Below are 16,937 nucleotides of genomic sequence, written 5' to 3'. Positions count from 1 at the left end.
TTCTGCGTCCGAGTTTGATAGACATCTTAATATAATACCCTGGCTTCAACCTGTTCCGCGTCATTTAATTTGTCTATACCCCAAAAAATGTTTAAAAACTGGGGTTAAGATACATCTAGTTCCGTAAAATATTTTGTGTTTAGCAATTTGAAATATTTTTTAAGGTGTGTAAAAGTATTTTTTGATACATCTAACATCTCAAAATATTTTTTTCTAAATGCGTCCAGTATTCAAAAATATTTTTTGGTACTCTTAGCACTAAGGCAAAAAAAAATTTCAAGGTATTGGATGCCTCCTAAAAAATATTTCGAGGTACTAGACGCACTTAAAAATACTTTAAAGTATTGGATGCATTCGAAAAAAATATTTCAAGGTGATAGATGCACTTTAACCCTAAAAACTGTCATTTTGAAGTTTTTCAAATACTACCCTCACTCCTTAATATAAAAATTAGTTTCACTTTCAATGTAATTTTAAATATAAGGTCATAATTTATTTTGTTTTTCATATTTATTTATTCTTTTAAAGTAGTTGTACATATTAAAAATTTTATCAAATAATAGTTTTAGCTAATATATATAATTAACAGGAGTATTTTAGAAAAGACAACACCTATTTATTACAAATAATTAACTTAACAAACGTAATCTACTCAAATTAGTCAGTCATCTCTTGTAACTTAATTAACTAATTTGAATAGATTAAAGATCTTAGTTAAATTAGTGAATATGATATATTTTTTCTAATATATCATAAACATCTTCTTTAATTCTATTCTTTAATTAGTTAATATGATTTGTTTTGCCTTGTAATATACCATAAGTATCTTCTTTAATTCCGATCCCTTTCTCCCTTCTCCTACTTAATTATTATTGGGAAATATTAATAGAGTTAATTTGAAAAAAAAATGATAAACAAATAAAAAAGATCTTACATATAGAACTTATATCAACTACTAATTAAGTCCTACATTAAGGACTAGAGAAGCACTCAAAATTTTAATGTCGCCGTTAGCAAAAATAAATTAATGTCTCGTTAATTATCAAGGAGAGTCCACAAGTAGATAACGGTTTAGTAACATCATATTAAATTTTACTGCATAATCGATCCAGGTCATTTAACGATTTTCTTGATATATATAGACACACACACACAACTATTACAAGAAGTACTTCAAAAAAATTAAATAAATATGAGAGATAAGATGAAGTATGTTCTTATATTTTAAGCAAATTAAATGTGAAACTAGATTAGAGGCAGTATTAATAATGTTTTTAAAAAGACAAAAATCTCTCGCGCCACTTCATTTTTGTCTTGGGGAAGGAATCAAAATAATCCAAGCCGAATATCATCAATCTGAATTACTTGCAGTGCATTTATCACGACGTCATAATTAAGGCTAATCCGGCGATCGTAATTGTTTTTTAATCCTTTAAAAAGTGATTGTTAAACTAAGAATATTTAAATATTGACAACAACTAGAGACATGCATGTAGCACGATCACGCCTCCATATTCTTTAAATTTGTAGACTACTAACGTGCCTTTTGCAAATTGCAGTACTGTGAAAGATAAAAAGAGTCTTACACCATTGCCCACACCACTATCATAAAAGTAAAAGATGCATGGTTGGGAGAAAAAGAAGAGGAAGAAAACCAGTATATACAGATCAATTTACATCTCCCACCAGCCTGTCACGTGATCTCTTTTTTCCATTCTTAAACTGTAGCGTTTAGTAGCTCTCATAAAATGGATATATACCACACATTACAGTCACACAGAAAAGGATGCCACTTGAAACGCATTAATTTTATCAAATTAAAAATGCCAATATTCCTTTGAAAAAATTGTGTTTTTCTGGCCAACTCTTAACATCATGTGTGTGTGTATTCATTATTCAGGTCCTAGGAACGCAAATGGCTTTATTAGATTTGCAAATAGGGAGAGGGTGAGATCAGTTAATGGTGACAAAAGTGTAAAGTTAAGTTATTGTTTCCTCGAAGTTGGTAGTTTTGGTGATTATCTGATGCCGAAGAGCAACGAAGAAGTGGTCCCTTCCTCTCTCTCTTCCTCCAAGATAGGAAGCTTACAGATGAAGGGCAACAGATTTTGAACCTCAAAGTCTTTTTAGTCCCATTTGTATGCAAGTTGATGTGAAAAAAGTTGGTTTCACATCTTTAAAGAGTGACCCATATCTATATAGGCCTAGCTCACACATGCACAAAGGCCAACCCTACCTTAATAGGATCTCGTACGTTCCATCGAGTCACTGTGATATGTGATCTGCATAACCTTCCAAAGCACACAAAAGTGTCTGTTTCGTCCTCAACTTCCAAAGCAAATTGACACCTTGAGCAACAAGCTTCTCTCTCTCGATTCTCCCTAGTACTACATGATGCTACTATATGCTTCTATATACGTGTCGAGATTCTGTATCTGATATGCACCATTAGAATTATTGGTTCAGTATTAAGAAATCCATCCGAAACGTTTTCGCATTCTTCCATTAGTTGAAATAAAAAAAGGTACGTAGGAAAACTTTTGCGCAAGAAGAAAGGTGGTCTGTCACGTAGTTTTATAGAGATTTAAATAGTCCCTCTCAAAGGATACCTTTGCATTCAGCAACGAACTGATATGTTATTATTTGGGTAATATTCGGGACGATGAAATGAAATATACTAATGACCTGACATTAAAATAAGTGAAGTTCGCTATCTATTCTGCAAAAGAGACGTTTCATGCCCAGCACGCGCACCATAATTTTGTACATATCTTTTAAATAATTAAGTTTTCTTTCATATGAAGTTCATGCAAAATCAAATTTCATTGTTGATATCACGTGTTGTGAGCATCAAGAGCTTTCCTTATCCATGGAGATTGGCATTACACAACAGAGAAATTAGATATAAATGAAGAAAAGAGGAGGAATCTTTTGGAGAATACACTCTTGCTCATTTATCTGCAAATTCAACTTGATTACTTGCGTCTCTTGGAAAACTATTTGTTGTTATGTTATACGTTGTGGTCATTGATCGACCCCAATAATAATATTATTAGCCTACTTGTGTAGTTGTATTCAATTTGGTATAATTGCACTGTTCATTTCATTGAAGGAAGACAGTCACGGGTTCTTCTCTTTCGTCTATCTCGCAAAAAAAAAAAAAAAGCTTCAATTTATATAGACATAGCGAAGTTAGAAACCAATAACAGTAGTTTTATGGAGAAATCGAAGAAAACGAATAATTAGACAAAGGGCATCTATATTTTCAAATGCACCAATATCCCATGCCAGTGATGGCATTGTTTCTTTTACCAGCTTGGAAAAGGGATTTGGTGGTGCATTTGTTGAGTGGGACGACGTACTATTTATTTCCACTTTCTGCAAAGTGGTGTCAAAATGAAGCCTCGTCGGGTCTTTCGAAGAATCTATATTGTATATTATTTTAGATGATCTCCCTTTTCTTCCTCTTTTGTTTAGCATGATTTCTAAATTACAATACTCTATCATGGCTTAAATACAAGAGAAAACCACTGTGAGATTCGAAAGCAAAAACAAAAGGAATTAAAAAAAAAAAAATCCTCACAACAACACGTGAACATGCATGTAACGATAAGTAGTCTTGATGCAGGAAAGCGATAATTAGTTTCATGTTGCTTATCACTTGTTTGAAGATTTACATCATAATCATTTTCTCTAATTATAAAAGCAAATATAATGTTAACTAATTCACATGACTTAAGAAAATAAGTTCAGTTATTTGTAAAAAAAAATGTACTAATTTTCTTAAAGTATCATTCTTTTTAATCATTTATTTTGGAGTATTATCAATATCATTAACTTATAAAACATCACACAATAATCTAATTCTACCGCTACTTTGGAAAAAATAATGAAAATATATAAGTTAAGAGATTAAACTCTCATATTAGGGATTAAAACAAACTATTTGACGCTCATATATTTAAGGTCAAATAAGCTATTGTACTATATATCTCATTGTCGGGTCTTTGCTCTTTTGTTTTGCGGATGTTTTGGGAAAAAAAAAAAAAAGGGCTTACTCGTTGTCATTTTGAGGCAAAAAACAAAGAAAGGCTTATTCATTAGCATCCTTTGCAGACCATATATGTCGTCGGTCACACAGAACGTCAAATTAATTAAGAGGCATTATATTTAATTGAATCCACCTTGAAAATAAAGTATCTAGCGACCAAAAGTTTCGCAAAGGAATTGAAACAGCTTGTCTTTAACTTTAAATTACTTTAGAAATCAACTCCATGTGCAGCTACAGTTCGCTCCTTTGCCAACTTTAAGACCTCCCAGTCGTTCCTCACATTAGGAAACGCACTCATGTTGTTTCTTTTACATATATCTATCATACATTTTCAAACCAGAACGAAAGCAATTAAAGCCACTGAAAGTTGCCGTACGAACGTGCAACTTGAAAGGAATCACATATACTAACTCCGATCCTTATTATAAGACCCAGTTGACTAATTTGGAAAGATTAAGAAAATTAGTTAAATTAATTATTTATTATAAATAAGTGTTCTCTTTCCTAAAACACCCTTGTTAATCATGTATATCACTTAGAGTTACCATTTTATGAAATATTTCATATGTACAACTATTTTAAGGACTACTTTGGAAAAAATCAATAAATATGAAAGGTAAAGTGGATTGGAGTCTTATATTAAATTAAAAGTCAAACAAGTTCTTATAATAAAAAACGGAGGTAGTATATTAGTTAGTGAGGTCATTTCATCTTTTCGTCTTGTTACAAACCTTATCGCTAGATTTCGCTGTCAGTGTCCTTCATATTTTTTTGGCCTTAGCTTCATCCCGAAGGCAAATTATTGATACTACATTCGCTCTTCTTCATTCTGTCATCAGCAATTGTGAACTTGGAACGTTTGGGTAAGCATCAAGCATAAAAGTTAAGCCACGAGGATATGATTTGCCGGCGGGTTGATACATTCAATAATTATGTGTACAGAGAGAGACAAGGAGGTTAGAACGGAATTTCAGTTCGAAATAAAGATACAGAGAATCGATTGAAAGAGGATTTTGTGTTCACATTGTTATGGGGGATGAGGCAATGGAGAAAGATTTGAGAGGGGAGATACAAAGCAAACCTCCGTAGCATTGAGAAGACAGAAAGAAAATAAAGGAAAGGCCTGAGAGCCTGACAAAGTCACCTCTACTTTTGTTGTTTCTTGACTTGGCAAAACCCCCCAAGAGATCCTCACCCCGTACTCGATAAAAATATCTCTCCACTTTGAATTACTCTTTTTTTTTTTTTTAAAAAAAAGCATTCTATTTAAATAGATTCATGAGACTCTCCTCACATATATTTTCCATCTTTTTCCTTACTTTTGCGCGATAACTTGCCTGACCAGCCTTGTGCAACATAACTATTGCCCTCAAGGCACTGGATTCCGTGGTTTTCCCCCATATACATATCTTTTTTTTTTTTTGGGAAAATCGCAAAAAAAAAGACTATAAAAATTGCAAATAAGGTATTTTGTTAAATTACGTGTTGTGATTTGCAATCTAATTGTTTTCAAAACCCATAAAAATGTTATAACAGATTTCAATTTGCTATTTTATAATTTTCACAGTTTTTTTGTGATTTTTTCTATTTTTTTCTTTTGCTAACAAAAGTACCGAATTCAACTGGGCCTAGAGTAGGGCCAATGGTCCAAACAACACCATCAGAAGAGGGACACCGAGCAAGTTCGTTAGGCCCAACTCAAACCCAAAATGATTATGGGCTCATTCTCATGCTTTCTAGTCACGCGTTTGCTTGTGTGGCCTGTGAACTCTTTTATCTGGACAGCAGCCCATGAACTTCAAACACTCAACCCCATTCTCAGGCATGAATAAAGAGACGTCTCCTGGACAAAAACTAGTTTTAAGAAAAATGTCCAAAATTGCGGTCCACAAAAGTGTTTGAAATTCGCGAGATGTTTCAAATTTTATGTTCCTTTCACATAACCCGAATTTACTTATTTATTTATTTATTTGGAGCATAAGGAGACCAGCACTATTACGAACGTGAGCCACGACTTCTCTCGCGGGTTTCCATGTCGGGTGCTGGGCAAAATATCGTGCTTGGGAATTGGGAGCCAAGTTTTTTTTTTTCTCTTAATAATTTTGTCAGAACAATTGTCCAACTTACAGAGGGATCAACGATGGAGAAAAGGTGCCTTTGGTGGAAGCTATGTGGGGTCAGCAAAACGTGGCAGTTAGCGAACAAGACAAACAAAATAAAACGTGGCAGTTCGAGTATGCTTGTGGGGGCCACCATCCTCTCCGCTGACCTAAGATTGAGCAGGAGGAAAACGGAAACGATGAGGCGATAAAGGATTGCGAACCGGAGTTGAGCTGTGAGTCCAGAGTCCGGAATCTGGAGAGCCAACAGATAGAGTCAAGGCTGTGAACATGATCTCTCAGTTCTTCGTGCTTTCACAGAGGGGTGACAATATCGTCTTTCGTGACTGTGAGTCTCTGCGCCGTACTCTTATTCTTATCCTGTTATCCATGTACTGCTTGTTCACTCTCCGTTCCTCCTCCTTTTTCCATTAGTCAAATTGTAATTAGTAATGGAAAATTCTACCTAATATGAGGTTTTTCCGTTTTGATTAAGCAATCGCTCGTCTTACTGTTTTCTTCCTTCGTAGTCCCGGAGCAGACGAAGCGTTATTGCTTCTGTAGCAGAACATGCTTCTCCCTTGATCATATAGCTGCCACTGTTATGTGCTTTACTCTCCGTGAATTACTTCTTGGTGTTATAGTAAAAAGCATCCATTTCTTGAAACTTGTTTCATTTTCTTTGTTTGTTTATGAATCCCACAGGACTTTATTTACCTCACATGAAACTTTGTGTAGTGCCGGCTAGATATTTTGGAGGGCCCTCCGGCCTGGCTTTACTGGTTCTTTACTCTCAATTATCATCCTCATGCTAGAACGAAACCCTGAATGAGTTTGATATTCAATTGTGTTCTGACCTGTCCGTGAGAAATAATTCACACTCTCGTGACATAGCAGTAACTAAGCCATATCACTCATTGAGAATAAGAAATGCGGAAATACGAAGGAGGATAGTACTCAAAGGTACTAAGAAAGACGGCAATCAACATAAACGTTGCGCAGGCCACACGAAAACTAATGCAAATGAGCTCTCGAATCCATCTGTTCTACCTCGGATGGTTCCGAAACAACCTGTGATGTGAATAACCAAGAGAAGTGAAGAAAACAATCCTGTTCAATGACGTGTGGCAATTGACACTTTTTTCTTCCCTTTTGGCTTTAAATTAAATGCAGATCGTGCTGATGTACAGAAAGGGAGTGCGGAGACATTTTTCCGCAAAGTGAAGTTCTGGAAAGAGGATGATGAAGGAGATGCTCCTCCTGTATTTGTCGGTATTCTCTACATGATAAGAAATTGTTAAAGTGTAATTTTTTTCCATACTCCTAGGAATATTTTCCCAGGAACCTCATGTCTGAGATTATAAGTTATTTTACGTTTCTGTTTGCCTTGAGTAGTTCATCAGTTTCTTTCCATTTTAGTTGCGGACTACTCTCCTATTTCTTTGCATTTGCTGGTTAAACTGAATAAAAAAACGTAGATTCTAGACAACTTGTCCTCAATTTCATCCTAATCATTATTTTTTTCCCTTTTGCTCATCTGGCTGCTGTTTTTTTTCATAGAATGTAGATGGCGTCAACTACTTTCACGTGAAGGTTTCTGGATTATTGTTTGTTGCTACAACAAGAGTCAATATCTCCCCTTCTCTTGTTTTGGAACTTCTTCAAAGAATTGCACGGGTCATCAAAGATTACCTTGGAATTCTTAATGAAGATTCATTGCGGAAGAACTTTGTGCTCGTATATGAATTATTGGATGAGGTCATTGTAAGTATTTAGCATTCTTGTTGGCTGAGTTGAATGTGGAATACCTGTCCAAAATTGTCATGCGGCAATGTATTTCCTTTCTAATCCAGTTGGTTTAGGCTTTGGTGAACATTTCGTGTTTACATTGTCTTTATGATTCTAAGTTTCACACACAACTTTTGGTCATTATGTTTGGATTCCTTTCTTTCAGTTTCTCACAGACAGCTGCTTTCAACTTTTCATTTGCCAAATCTGAGAGTCCCCTCTTCACTCTTCGTGATGATCTTTTGTGAATTTTTTTGATGATATTTTGTTAATGGTCTAATAGGTTTTTAAGGATTAAAAACAAAAATTGAAACTAAATTCCCTGCATTGCGTGGCTTATATTATGTAGTTGTGAACACCTGATTTTTCTTTTATTTCTGTCCTTATTTGTTTTTGAAGGTTATCATTTTGCCATGTTTATGATTCCATCATTTCATCTTTAATTAATATGTACCTTTGCTGAAATGTATTCGTATCAGGATTTTGGTTATGTCCAAACTACATCAACTGAGGTTTTGAAGTCGTGTGTTTTCAATGAGCCAATTGTGGTTGATGCTGCACGATTGCCTGCCCTTGGTCCGGCATCCATTTTTATGGTAATCACTTGTTTAGTCAGTTTCATGCTATAAGCATATTTTGTTGGCTGTTTAGATGAATTTATGGTCTCATTACCTGTCAAAACACTTGTATCTGCAGCAAGGGACCAAACGAATGCCAAGAACAGCTATTACAAAATCTGTTGTTGCAAATGAGCCTGGGGGTAAAAAGAGGGATGAGATTTTTGTTGACGTGATTGAGAAAATAAGTGTCACATTTAACTCCAGTGTGAGAATTTAGTTCTTGTTATGTACAGTTTTTCCCATGACACTTGCTGTATGTTTATCTCTTATACACGTCTATGAATTCAAACTTTTGAAGCACTTTGACATGAATTTATCATTGCAACCAGGGATTCATACTTACTAGTGAAATAGATGGCACCATCCAAATGAAGAGTTATCTTACTGGCAACCCAGAGATTCGACTTGCTCTCAATGAGGACCTTAGTATAGGAAGAAATGGTAGGTCAGTTTGTGGTATAGTTTATTTTCCCACAAATGCTAGCTAGGTTTTTTTTTTTTTTTTTGGGGAATTCCCCTTGTTGTGAAACATAGTCTTTAATATATCCCTGATGTCATTTAGTCATCTCTTTTGACAGATTATAGAAGTTCAGGGGCTGTTATCCTTGATGATTGTAACTTCCATGAATCTGTGCACCTTGATGATTTTGACATTGACCGAACTTTGACGTTGGTAAGTTCATAGTTGATCACCATAAATATATCAGTTTGAAAGGTTTTATATATGAATCTCTTGACAAATCATTGTTTTATTGTAGGTGCCATCCGATGGTGAGTTTCCTGTCATGAATTATCGAATGACTCAACCATTTAAGCCACCCTTTCGTATCAGTGCATTGATTGAAGAAGCAGGACCCCTTAAGGTGATTTAAACGCCCTATGATTTTCGACATCTTAATGTCTTGTTTATCACTCCAAAAGTCTGTAATTTTCTTAGGCTGAAGTGATCATCAAAGTGCGAGCAGAGTTCTTACCAAGCATCAATGCTAACACAGTTCTTATAGAGATGCCACTTCCAACATACACAACTCGGTATTTCAATCCAATTATCTTCCTTCATATACATAAAAGTTACATAGCAGAGGCACAATTTTTTGCTGACACAGCCTAATACATAGTAACATTTAGTCTGAGATACATGTCATTCTTGGGTTTTGTCCCTTTTAAATTACCTTTGACCTACTCTACGATGATGATAAAGATAAAAAGGATAGGGACAATGAAGCAAATTTAGAGACAACATAATTGAACATTTGGATGCCCTTATATGGGCGTATAGTGAACTGGCTTTGCATGTCCAAGTGCACAATTGAACTGTAAGCTTCTCCAAAGCACAAGAAATGGGTGCTTTATTGTGCATTTGAAGGTCTTCTTACCATCTTAGCTGCTTGCTTTTCCTACCTGTTGAAACTCAGTGTTAATTTTGAGTTGGAGCCCGGGGCTGTTGGAACAACGGACTTTAAGGAAGCAAATAAGAGACTGGAGTGGGGCTTAAAGAAGGTAGTTCTGAACTTACGATCTGTTATATTACCCCAAATAATTGATTTTAAGTTTTTGCAGTAGTTTGTCTTAGTTCCACTATAGTTTCCACATCTGCATATTTGATGCTATTATAATTACTACACTGGTAGGATTGGATTTTAGTGTTGACTCGTCCATTCTCTTGCAGATTGGTGGTGGAACTGAGCATACTTTACGTGCAAAGCTTACATTTCACAAGAAATACATGGTACTGCGCTACTGGATGTTCTTTTTGGATATTTGACGAGATACATCCCTGCGAATAATTTAACTTGTTTGTATTGAGCACAGGAAATATTATGAAGGAAGCAGGGCCAATTAGCATGTCCTTCACTATACCCATGTACAGTGCTTCAAGGCTTAAGGTAAAATATTGAAAATTCTCTCGAAGCTATATTTGAAATATACTTCTTGTTAATGGGCTGAAACTGGATGCCCTGATCTAGAAATTTTTCGTGGTTCTGGTTGAACCATTGTCATGACTTGTAACAGTAGTGTTCTGTTAATCTAAGAAATTAAATGGTATCTGTCTATATCACTGGCTAAAAGAAAATGGCTTCCGTATATATGAAATGCTTTGTTGAATCTGGTTTTCTAGTCCACTATGGCAAGAATTTCAATACGATCAAAGATTAACCTATTATCTACTGATAGATTGCCTATCCTGATTAATCAGTTAGTGCCTACTAAAACTGAAACCGAGGAGTCGTTTGAAACCTTGATGGTGAGAGCAATTTAGTAATCACCAATCGAGTGTTCGAAATTGGCTCTCCTCTGTTGAAACTGGGTTATCGTCTTCGTGATTTAAGGATCATATTATCAACTTTGTTACCCATCATTGCCGGCTGTTTTTCTCATCTTTTTCTACTTAAATAAACACTTGTAATCTCGAGTAATTTTAAGATCCCACTTGTTGTGCCACAGGTGAAGTACTTGCAAATAGCGATGAAGTCAAAAGCTCATAATCCACATCGATGGGTTAGATATGTCACCCAATCAAACTCATATGTTGCTCGGTTGTAAAACAATCACACTTCTCCAGATGCAATAGCTGCCTACCTTTTCACCTAATTTGTAATAGTTAGTATGAGTCTGTGCCTTCCACGGAATCGAAGAAGTGGGCTGCACTGTTTCATAACTCATGAATTGTAGGACTTGTTAAGAATTTTATGTTATGTATACATCACGTTAACGTGGTCCTGAATCATCCCAGAAAGTCGCATTCTATAATTGGCTTGCACTGTGTGCCATTTCTTGTGTCCGTTTTTTAGCATATCAGGTCAAAAGATGGCAGGCCTTCAACATCGGAGACAATTACATTAGTAGACGAACAGTTAGTCCAATAGTGAGCATGATCTAAGATGATGTCAGATTATACTGGTCTTATGGTGTGAACTTAACGTATTACGTAACGGATCAGGCTCTAGTGAATTAGTGATGGTGGGGTGGGGGTTCTTTAATGATAGAATTTGGTCCCCAGATTGACGAGAGTCAAAAGCCGTTGAATCGAACCTGTGCTCGTTCTCGGCGAGAATTAGATTCCCTATTCTGATAATCTCTCAAAAGTCAAAAAGATGGATACATGTTCTCTCAAAGTTCTTTGCCTTTTCTCCCAAGTTTGTTGATTATTATATTTGGATTAAATGATCGTTAAGCCAGAGCTTAGTCAGTACAGCCTTTGTTTGAAGGGTTCACATCAATTACTGTATGTTTAATCAATTTAACAGGTCGAACCGTGTTTGAACACTGAACAATTTAGGGGGTGTTTGGGAATTAGGAGAAGTGTTTTTAAAAAATACTTTTTCACAAATTCAGATAAATTCTTCCATATATTTACTTCGTATATTGTAAAATCACTTTTGAAATTATGGTTTGATTTCTATCCAAACATCTTCTTAATCTCATTTGAATGTTATTAAGCTTTGTTTGGGATCATAATTATAAGTATTTATAAGCACGATTATAAAGTCGAGATAAAATTCTTTTCATATACTTATTTCGTATTTTGTAAGTCATGATTAAAAAGTTATCTATAAACAATTCATAAATTTTGATAAGAATCTGTTGAAAACTGAAAATTAATCTGCAAGAAAAGAAAAGGGCAGATGATTTGAATTGCTGATAAACCAGATTTTAATTAAGCGTTACCGTATATGGTCCCTATTGGCAGGTAATCATATGAGAAGTTCACTCAAATTCATTGATGCTGCATTTTTTGGTTGAACCTGGTCATGGCAGTGATGACTAACAGGCTAAATTATGAGTACTTCTTTCAGATTAATGATTTTGTTTTCCTATCACTTTATAGAGATTTTGTAATTTTTTTCTTATTTACCCGAACTCATTGAAGACAAGCTCATTTGGAGAGCGTCCCTGCTGGGAATGTCGTCCGTGATTAAAGAAGCTCTTACTCAAAACTATGGTCCACATAAATACGGGAAGGAAGGAGGGACAATAAACATAAAACTTGAATGAGTCCGCACAGATGCCTAAAGCCAGAGAAGAGGCAGCATCCTGAAGCACAACAGCGAAACAGAGTACAATAATGAAACATGAATAAACAACGTTGTCCAATCCACCACTGTATAACAAATAACAATGGAGCCACACTGTTGTCAGCCAGACATGCAACTGGGCTCTCTCTATCTCCCCCCCACCTTCCCCTTCCCCTTCCCCTTCCCCCAGAGTTGGACACGAGGGTGCTACGATGGTACTAGCACCATAATAATGAATCGCATTACTTGAGGTTAGCGTGGCATTTGAGATGATATGACACCTTGAAATGACGACTAGAAAAGAGAGTCCTTCCCCTTTGCTTTCAGCTTGATTTGACCATTTTAGGAGCGGACCAGCCAAAGTTTTCACTTCGTTCTCAACTTCACGTGTACCTCAAACTTTAACTTTTGCAAACCTTCTCCTTAAATTACTCCCAGAGACCAAAACAACTTACATTTCGAATTCACTGGGACAGAGACAGGGAGCGCTTCGATGCTTTCAGTTTCAACTATGAGGCCCACAAAGACAAATTCTAATTCATCATAACATTGTTGCTTGCGTGTGTTAATCCATCTTCGGGCTTTTCCAAAATGGTCATCTATCACACGATAGACCATTTACTAGGTTTCTTTCTTTTCTTTGTTTTGCTTTTAATTAAAATTGGCGTAATTGGGGCTCCATCATCTTCATATATGCAATATGCATCCTCGTTGGACAGGTGGAACGCAATTTAGCTGGTGAAGTCATCATCACTAACCGTAAGCAAACGGGTGCTTTTAAGGCAGAGTAACTGCAACGGTCCATGTGTTGTGGAGGATACGGTGAATATTCTCCGTCTCGGATCTTCAAATAATAATTATTTTTCCTTCGAAAAGGGCTTGCGGTTAGTGTCCCAGTTAATATAACCAAAATATGTTGAGATTTATTATTGTAATTTTTAATTTAATATAATTTTTATGTAAAATTAATAATAAAAAGTATAATGTCAAATAATTTTGATGACCTAATTTATTTATCTTAAAATTCTTTTTTTTTTTAAATTTTAAAGAAGACGTCATTGTTTTTAGAAAATATATATTATTTTTCACATTCAAAAAAACATATACTCAGGTTCATAAAAATCAGGAAGAATTACAATCAGTTCCAAAAAAAGATTTAAATTATTCTAACGTCCATCAACAAATAAAAAGTAAACAAAAACAAATTTTAAAGTGAGAATGACAATATATTTAGACTGGTCACTTGTTATTATTGCTTTTTAACAATTAAATTTTTTTTTGGATCTCTTGGTAATTCTCTCTAAAAATTAATAAAAATGAAAATAAAAAATTTTAATTTAAAAATATTTTAAAAACAAAAAGAAATTAAATACAATTTCAATTTCAAATAAAAAAAATTAGATCTCCATAAAACTTTGTACGCTTTTTAACGATGAGGCTGCCCTCATCTTAGCCTTCCCTTCTACCCAGTGGAATCTCATCGTACCTAGATTTTAAGATGATGTGTCGTTTCTCTGTTTCAGCTTTGCCCCATCTCCCTTAACTTTTCACTCAAATCAAGCCCCTCCCTCTCCTTCGTCTTCCACCTCCTCTCCATCTCCTGGCAACGATCGTCATCATTATCTGAAAACTGCTACAGTACTAGGAAGATTTGAGAGCCAAAAAAAATGCTAAAATCAAAATCCAGGGACCTCCCAGATTGTCCATGTTCTAATCCACCCAACATAATCCGCCCGAGTGCTCCTACACCAAATCACTCTCTCTATCTCTCAAACCTTGACGACCAAAAGTTCCTCAGATTCTCCATTAAGTATTTTTATCTGTTCCGCAAATCAGTGAGCTTTGATGCGTTGAAGCTTTCTTTGTCCAGAGTTCTCGTGGATTACTATCCATTAGCTGGAAGATTGAGGGCCAGCGATGAAGACCAAGGGAAGCTCCACGTGGACTGCAACGCAGAAGGAGCTCTTTTCGTCGAAGCATTCATGCCCATCACCGCCGATGAATTACTAGAATCTTCCAACATGCCAAACAAGTCCTGGAGGAAGCTCTTATTTAAGGTGGAAGCTCAGAGTTTATTGGACGTTCCTCCTCTTATTGTCCAGGTCTGATTCTTGTTTGTTTCATTTCTTTCCTCTTATTCTCAATCAGCTTTTCTTTCTTCTTTGGGTTTTTTTTTTTTTTTTTTTTTACCACAGACAGTAAAACCCAATTGGCAATAAGAAACTCTCTTGTTTCACTGATTCTTAGAAATGAACATATTGACTTATAAATTTACTTTGTTCCCATAAAGTTCACTCGACCGAAAAAAAGTACATAAAACTTGCTTCATGCCTTGTGCATGGAGTATAAAAAGCAACTAAATGGAGCTTGTTCTGTCAACAGAGATGTCAGGTCCGTGCGTATTTCACTGTCGACTAGTTAGAATATATTAGTTTTTTAAGTTTTATTAGGTATGTTACTGTGCATATTCCCCGCCGGATAATAATAAGGGTGTTCAGATTTCAGATCTCTTGAAGGCTTTGCATTCTCCAACTGGTTCAGTGCTTACCTGTAATGATTACACTTCCAAGCAATCATCAACGTCATTGATCAGCTTTCTCTTTAAACAATTCTCCCCGCAATTGATTCCTTTCTCGATACATGAAATTACCTCAACAAGCACGCGGTTGAGGGGGGGAAAAAAGAAAAGGAAAGGACCATTAATCTTTTATGCCTTCGTGAAATCTTGATGGCAACTTTATATCTTCCCTCCCTCTTATTATTCAACTTTATGTGGTCATAGTCATATCCTATGCATTTACTTTCAAAATCATGTTTCGAGGTTGGGATCTCTGTGTTGAAATGCTGATAATATTATGCCTCCTTTTGTTGCTTTCACGAAAGCATGTGTGTAAATGTATATAATATACGGCTGTTCCACCTTGCCTTGTATCATATTTTAAATTAATTTTACTTAAACTGACCATAATATCCTCATCTCGTTATCTTCACAGGTGACGGGTCTCCGATGCGGAGGAATGGCGGTGTGTACCGCCATCAACCACTGTATATGCGATGGCCTGGGCACATCGCAGTTTTTAAACGCCTGGGCCCACCTCACCACATCGCCGAATGGTGATCTGCCGATACTGCCCTTTCATTCTCGAAACATCCTCAAGCCTCGGAATCCTCCTCAGGTGAAGTTTTCTCACTCGGGATACACAAAAACTAACTCCTCATCATCATCATCATCTCAGGTGGACCTGGTAAAGTTATTGCAGTCGCAGACCCTCGTGGCTACGTGCTTCACTTTCACCTCTTCTCACCTTCTTCATCTCAAGAAGCAGTGCGTCGTAAAGTGCACGACCTTTGAAGCTCTGGCTTCGCACACGTGGCGCTCCTGGGTTCGATCGCTGGACCTATCCCCCGCCCTCAATGTGAAGCTCCTCTTCTCGGTCAACGTTCGCAAAAAGCTGAGCCCAGAAATCCCTCAGGGGTATTATGGGAACGGATTCGTGTTAGGATGCGTGGAGAGCACAGTAGAGGAGTTGCTGGAGACCGGCCTGTGCAATGGCGTGAAACTGGTGCAACAAGAGAAGGCAAGGCTGGACGACGGGCAAGTGAGGTCAATGATTGATTTGTTGGAGGACAAAACAGTAAAAACGGATCTATCGGCCAGCTTGGTAATATCACAGTGGTCGAAGCTAGGGTTAGAAGAGTTAGACTTTGGAGGAGGGAAGGCACTGCAAATGGGGCCTTTGACCAGTGATATTTACTGCTTGTTTTTACCGGTGGTGGGTGATTCTGATGCGGCGAGGGTGATGGTGTCAGTGCCGGAGGGCGTGGTTGAAAAATTTGAGTTTTACATGAAAGAGTATATTTGGGACAAAGAAGGGAACGGACATGTTCATAATGGTTATCATCTCCTCAACAAAATGGTTTTATCTGAATGACATCGATACCTTTATGCTTTTTTCTTTTTAGAGCTTTATTGATATGAAATCCAAGGGTCGTAGAATCTATATGTAATAGAATCTTATGGAGTCACTGAGTTTGTGAGCACATAATTAATGTATAAAGGAAAAGAAGCATTTGATCTAACTATCACAGGTTTGAAGCCGCGGGCTTGTGTATTCTTTGTTATTATTAGATTCACGGGTCTCTGTTATTATGATATTTTTGCTGCCAGCAAGCTGCATTATTGAATAGCAAAGTACAGAAACCCGATCCAACTTTTCTGAGGAACACAAAAGGCAGAGGAGGAGGCGTAAAACGGCATTAAAAGCGGGGAAAGGAAAAAATGGGAGGAGGCACGCGTATGTATGGGTGGGTCGGCGCTGCGAGCTGAAACGCAGGCGTCGTTTTCCGGCATTCATGAAGCTCT

At 36.4% G+C, this 16,937-nt stretch overlaps 1 protein-coding gene and 1 pseudogene across 1 annotated transcript; both read left to right on the top strand.

Moving 5' to 3' along the window:
- Positions 1-6,360: 6,360 nt before the first annotated feature.
- On the top strand, positions 6,361-11,338 carry LOC114758146 (AP-4 complex subunit mu-like; annotated as a pseudogene).
- Positions 11,339-14,034: 2,696 nt separating this feature from the next.
- Positions 14,035-16,654, top strand: LOC114758145 (fatty alcohol:caffeoyl-CoA acyltransferase-like). The gene is made up of 2 exons (XM_028947161.1): positions 14,035-14,676; positions 15,568-16,654. Exons 1-2 carry the CDS (start codon positions 14,242-14,244, stop codon positions 16,504-16,506), a joined length of 1,374 nt encoding a protein of 457 aa, XP_028802994.1. The 5' UTR covers positions 14,035-14,241; the 3' UTR covers positions 16,507-16,654.
- Positions 16,655-16,937: the final 283 nt, after the last annotated feature.

The sequence above is a fragment of the Neltuma alba genome, unplaced genomic scaffold (assembly GCF_004799145.2).
Source record: "Neltuma alba isolate B1F8T4 unplaced genomic scaffold, ASM479914v2 tig00010672_pilon, whole genome shotgun sequence".
Taxonomy (NCBI): domain Eukaryota; kingdom Viridiplantae; phylum Streptophyta; class Magnoliopsida; order Fabales; family Fabaceae; genus Neltuma; species Neltuma alba.
This window is presented reverse-complemented; position numbering and strand designations above follow the sequence as displayed.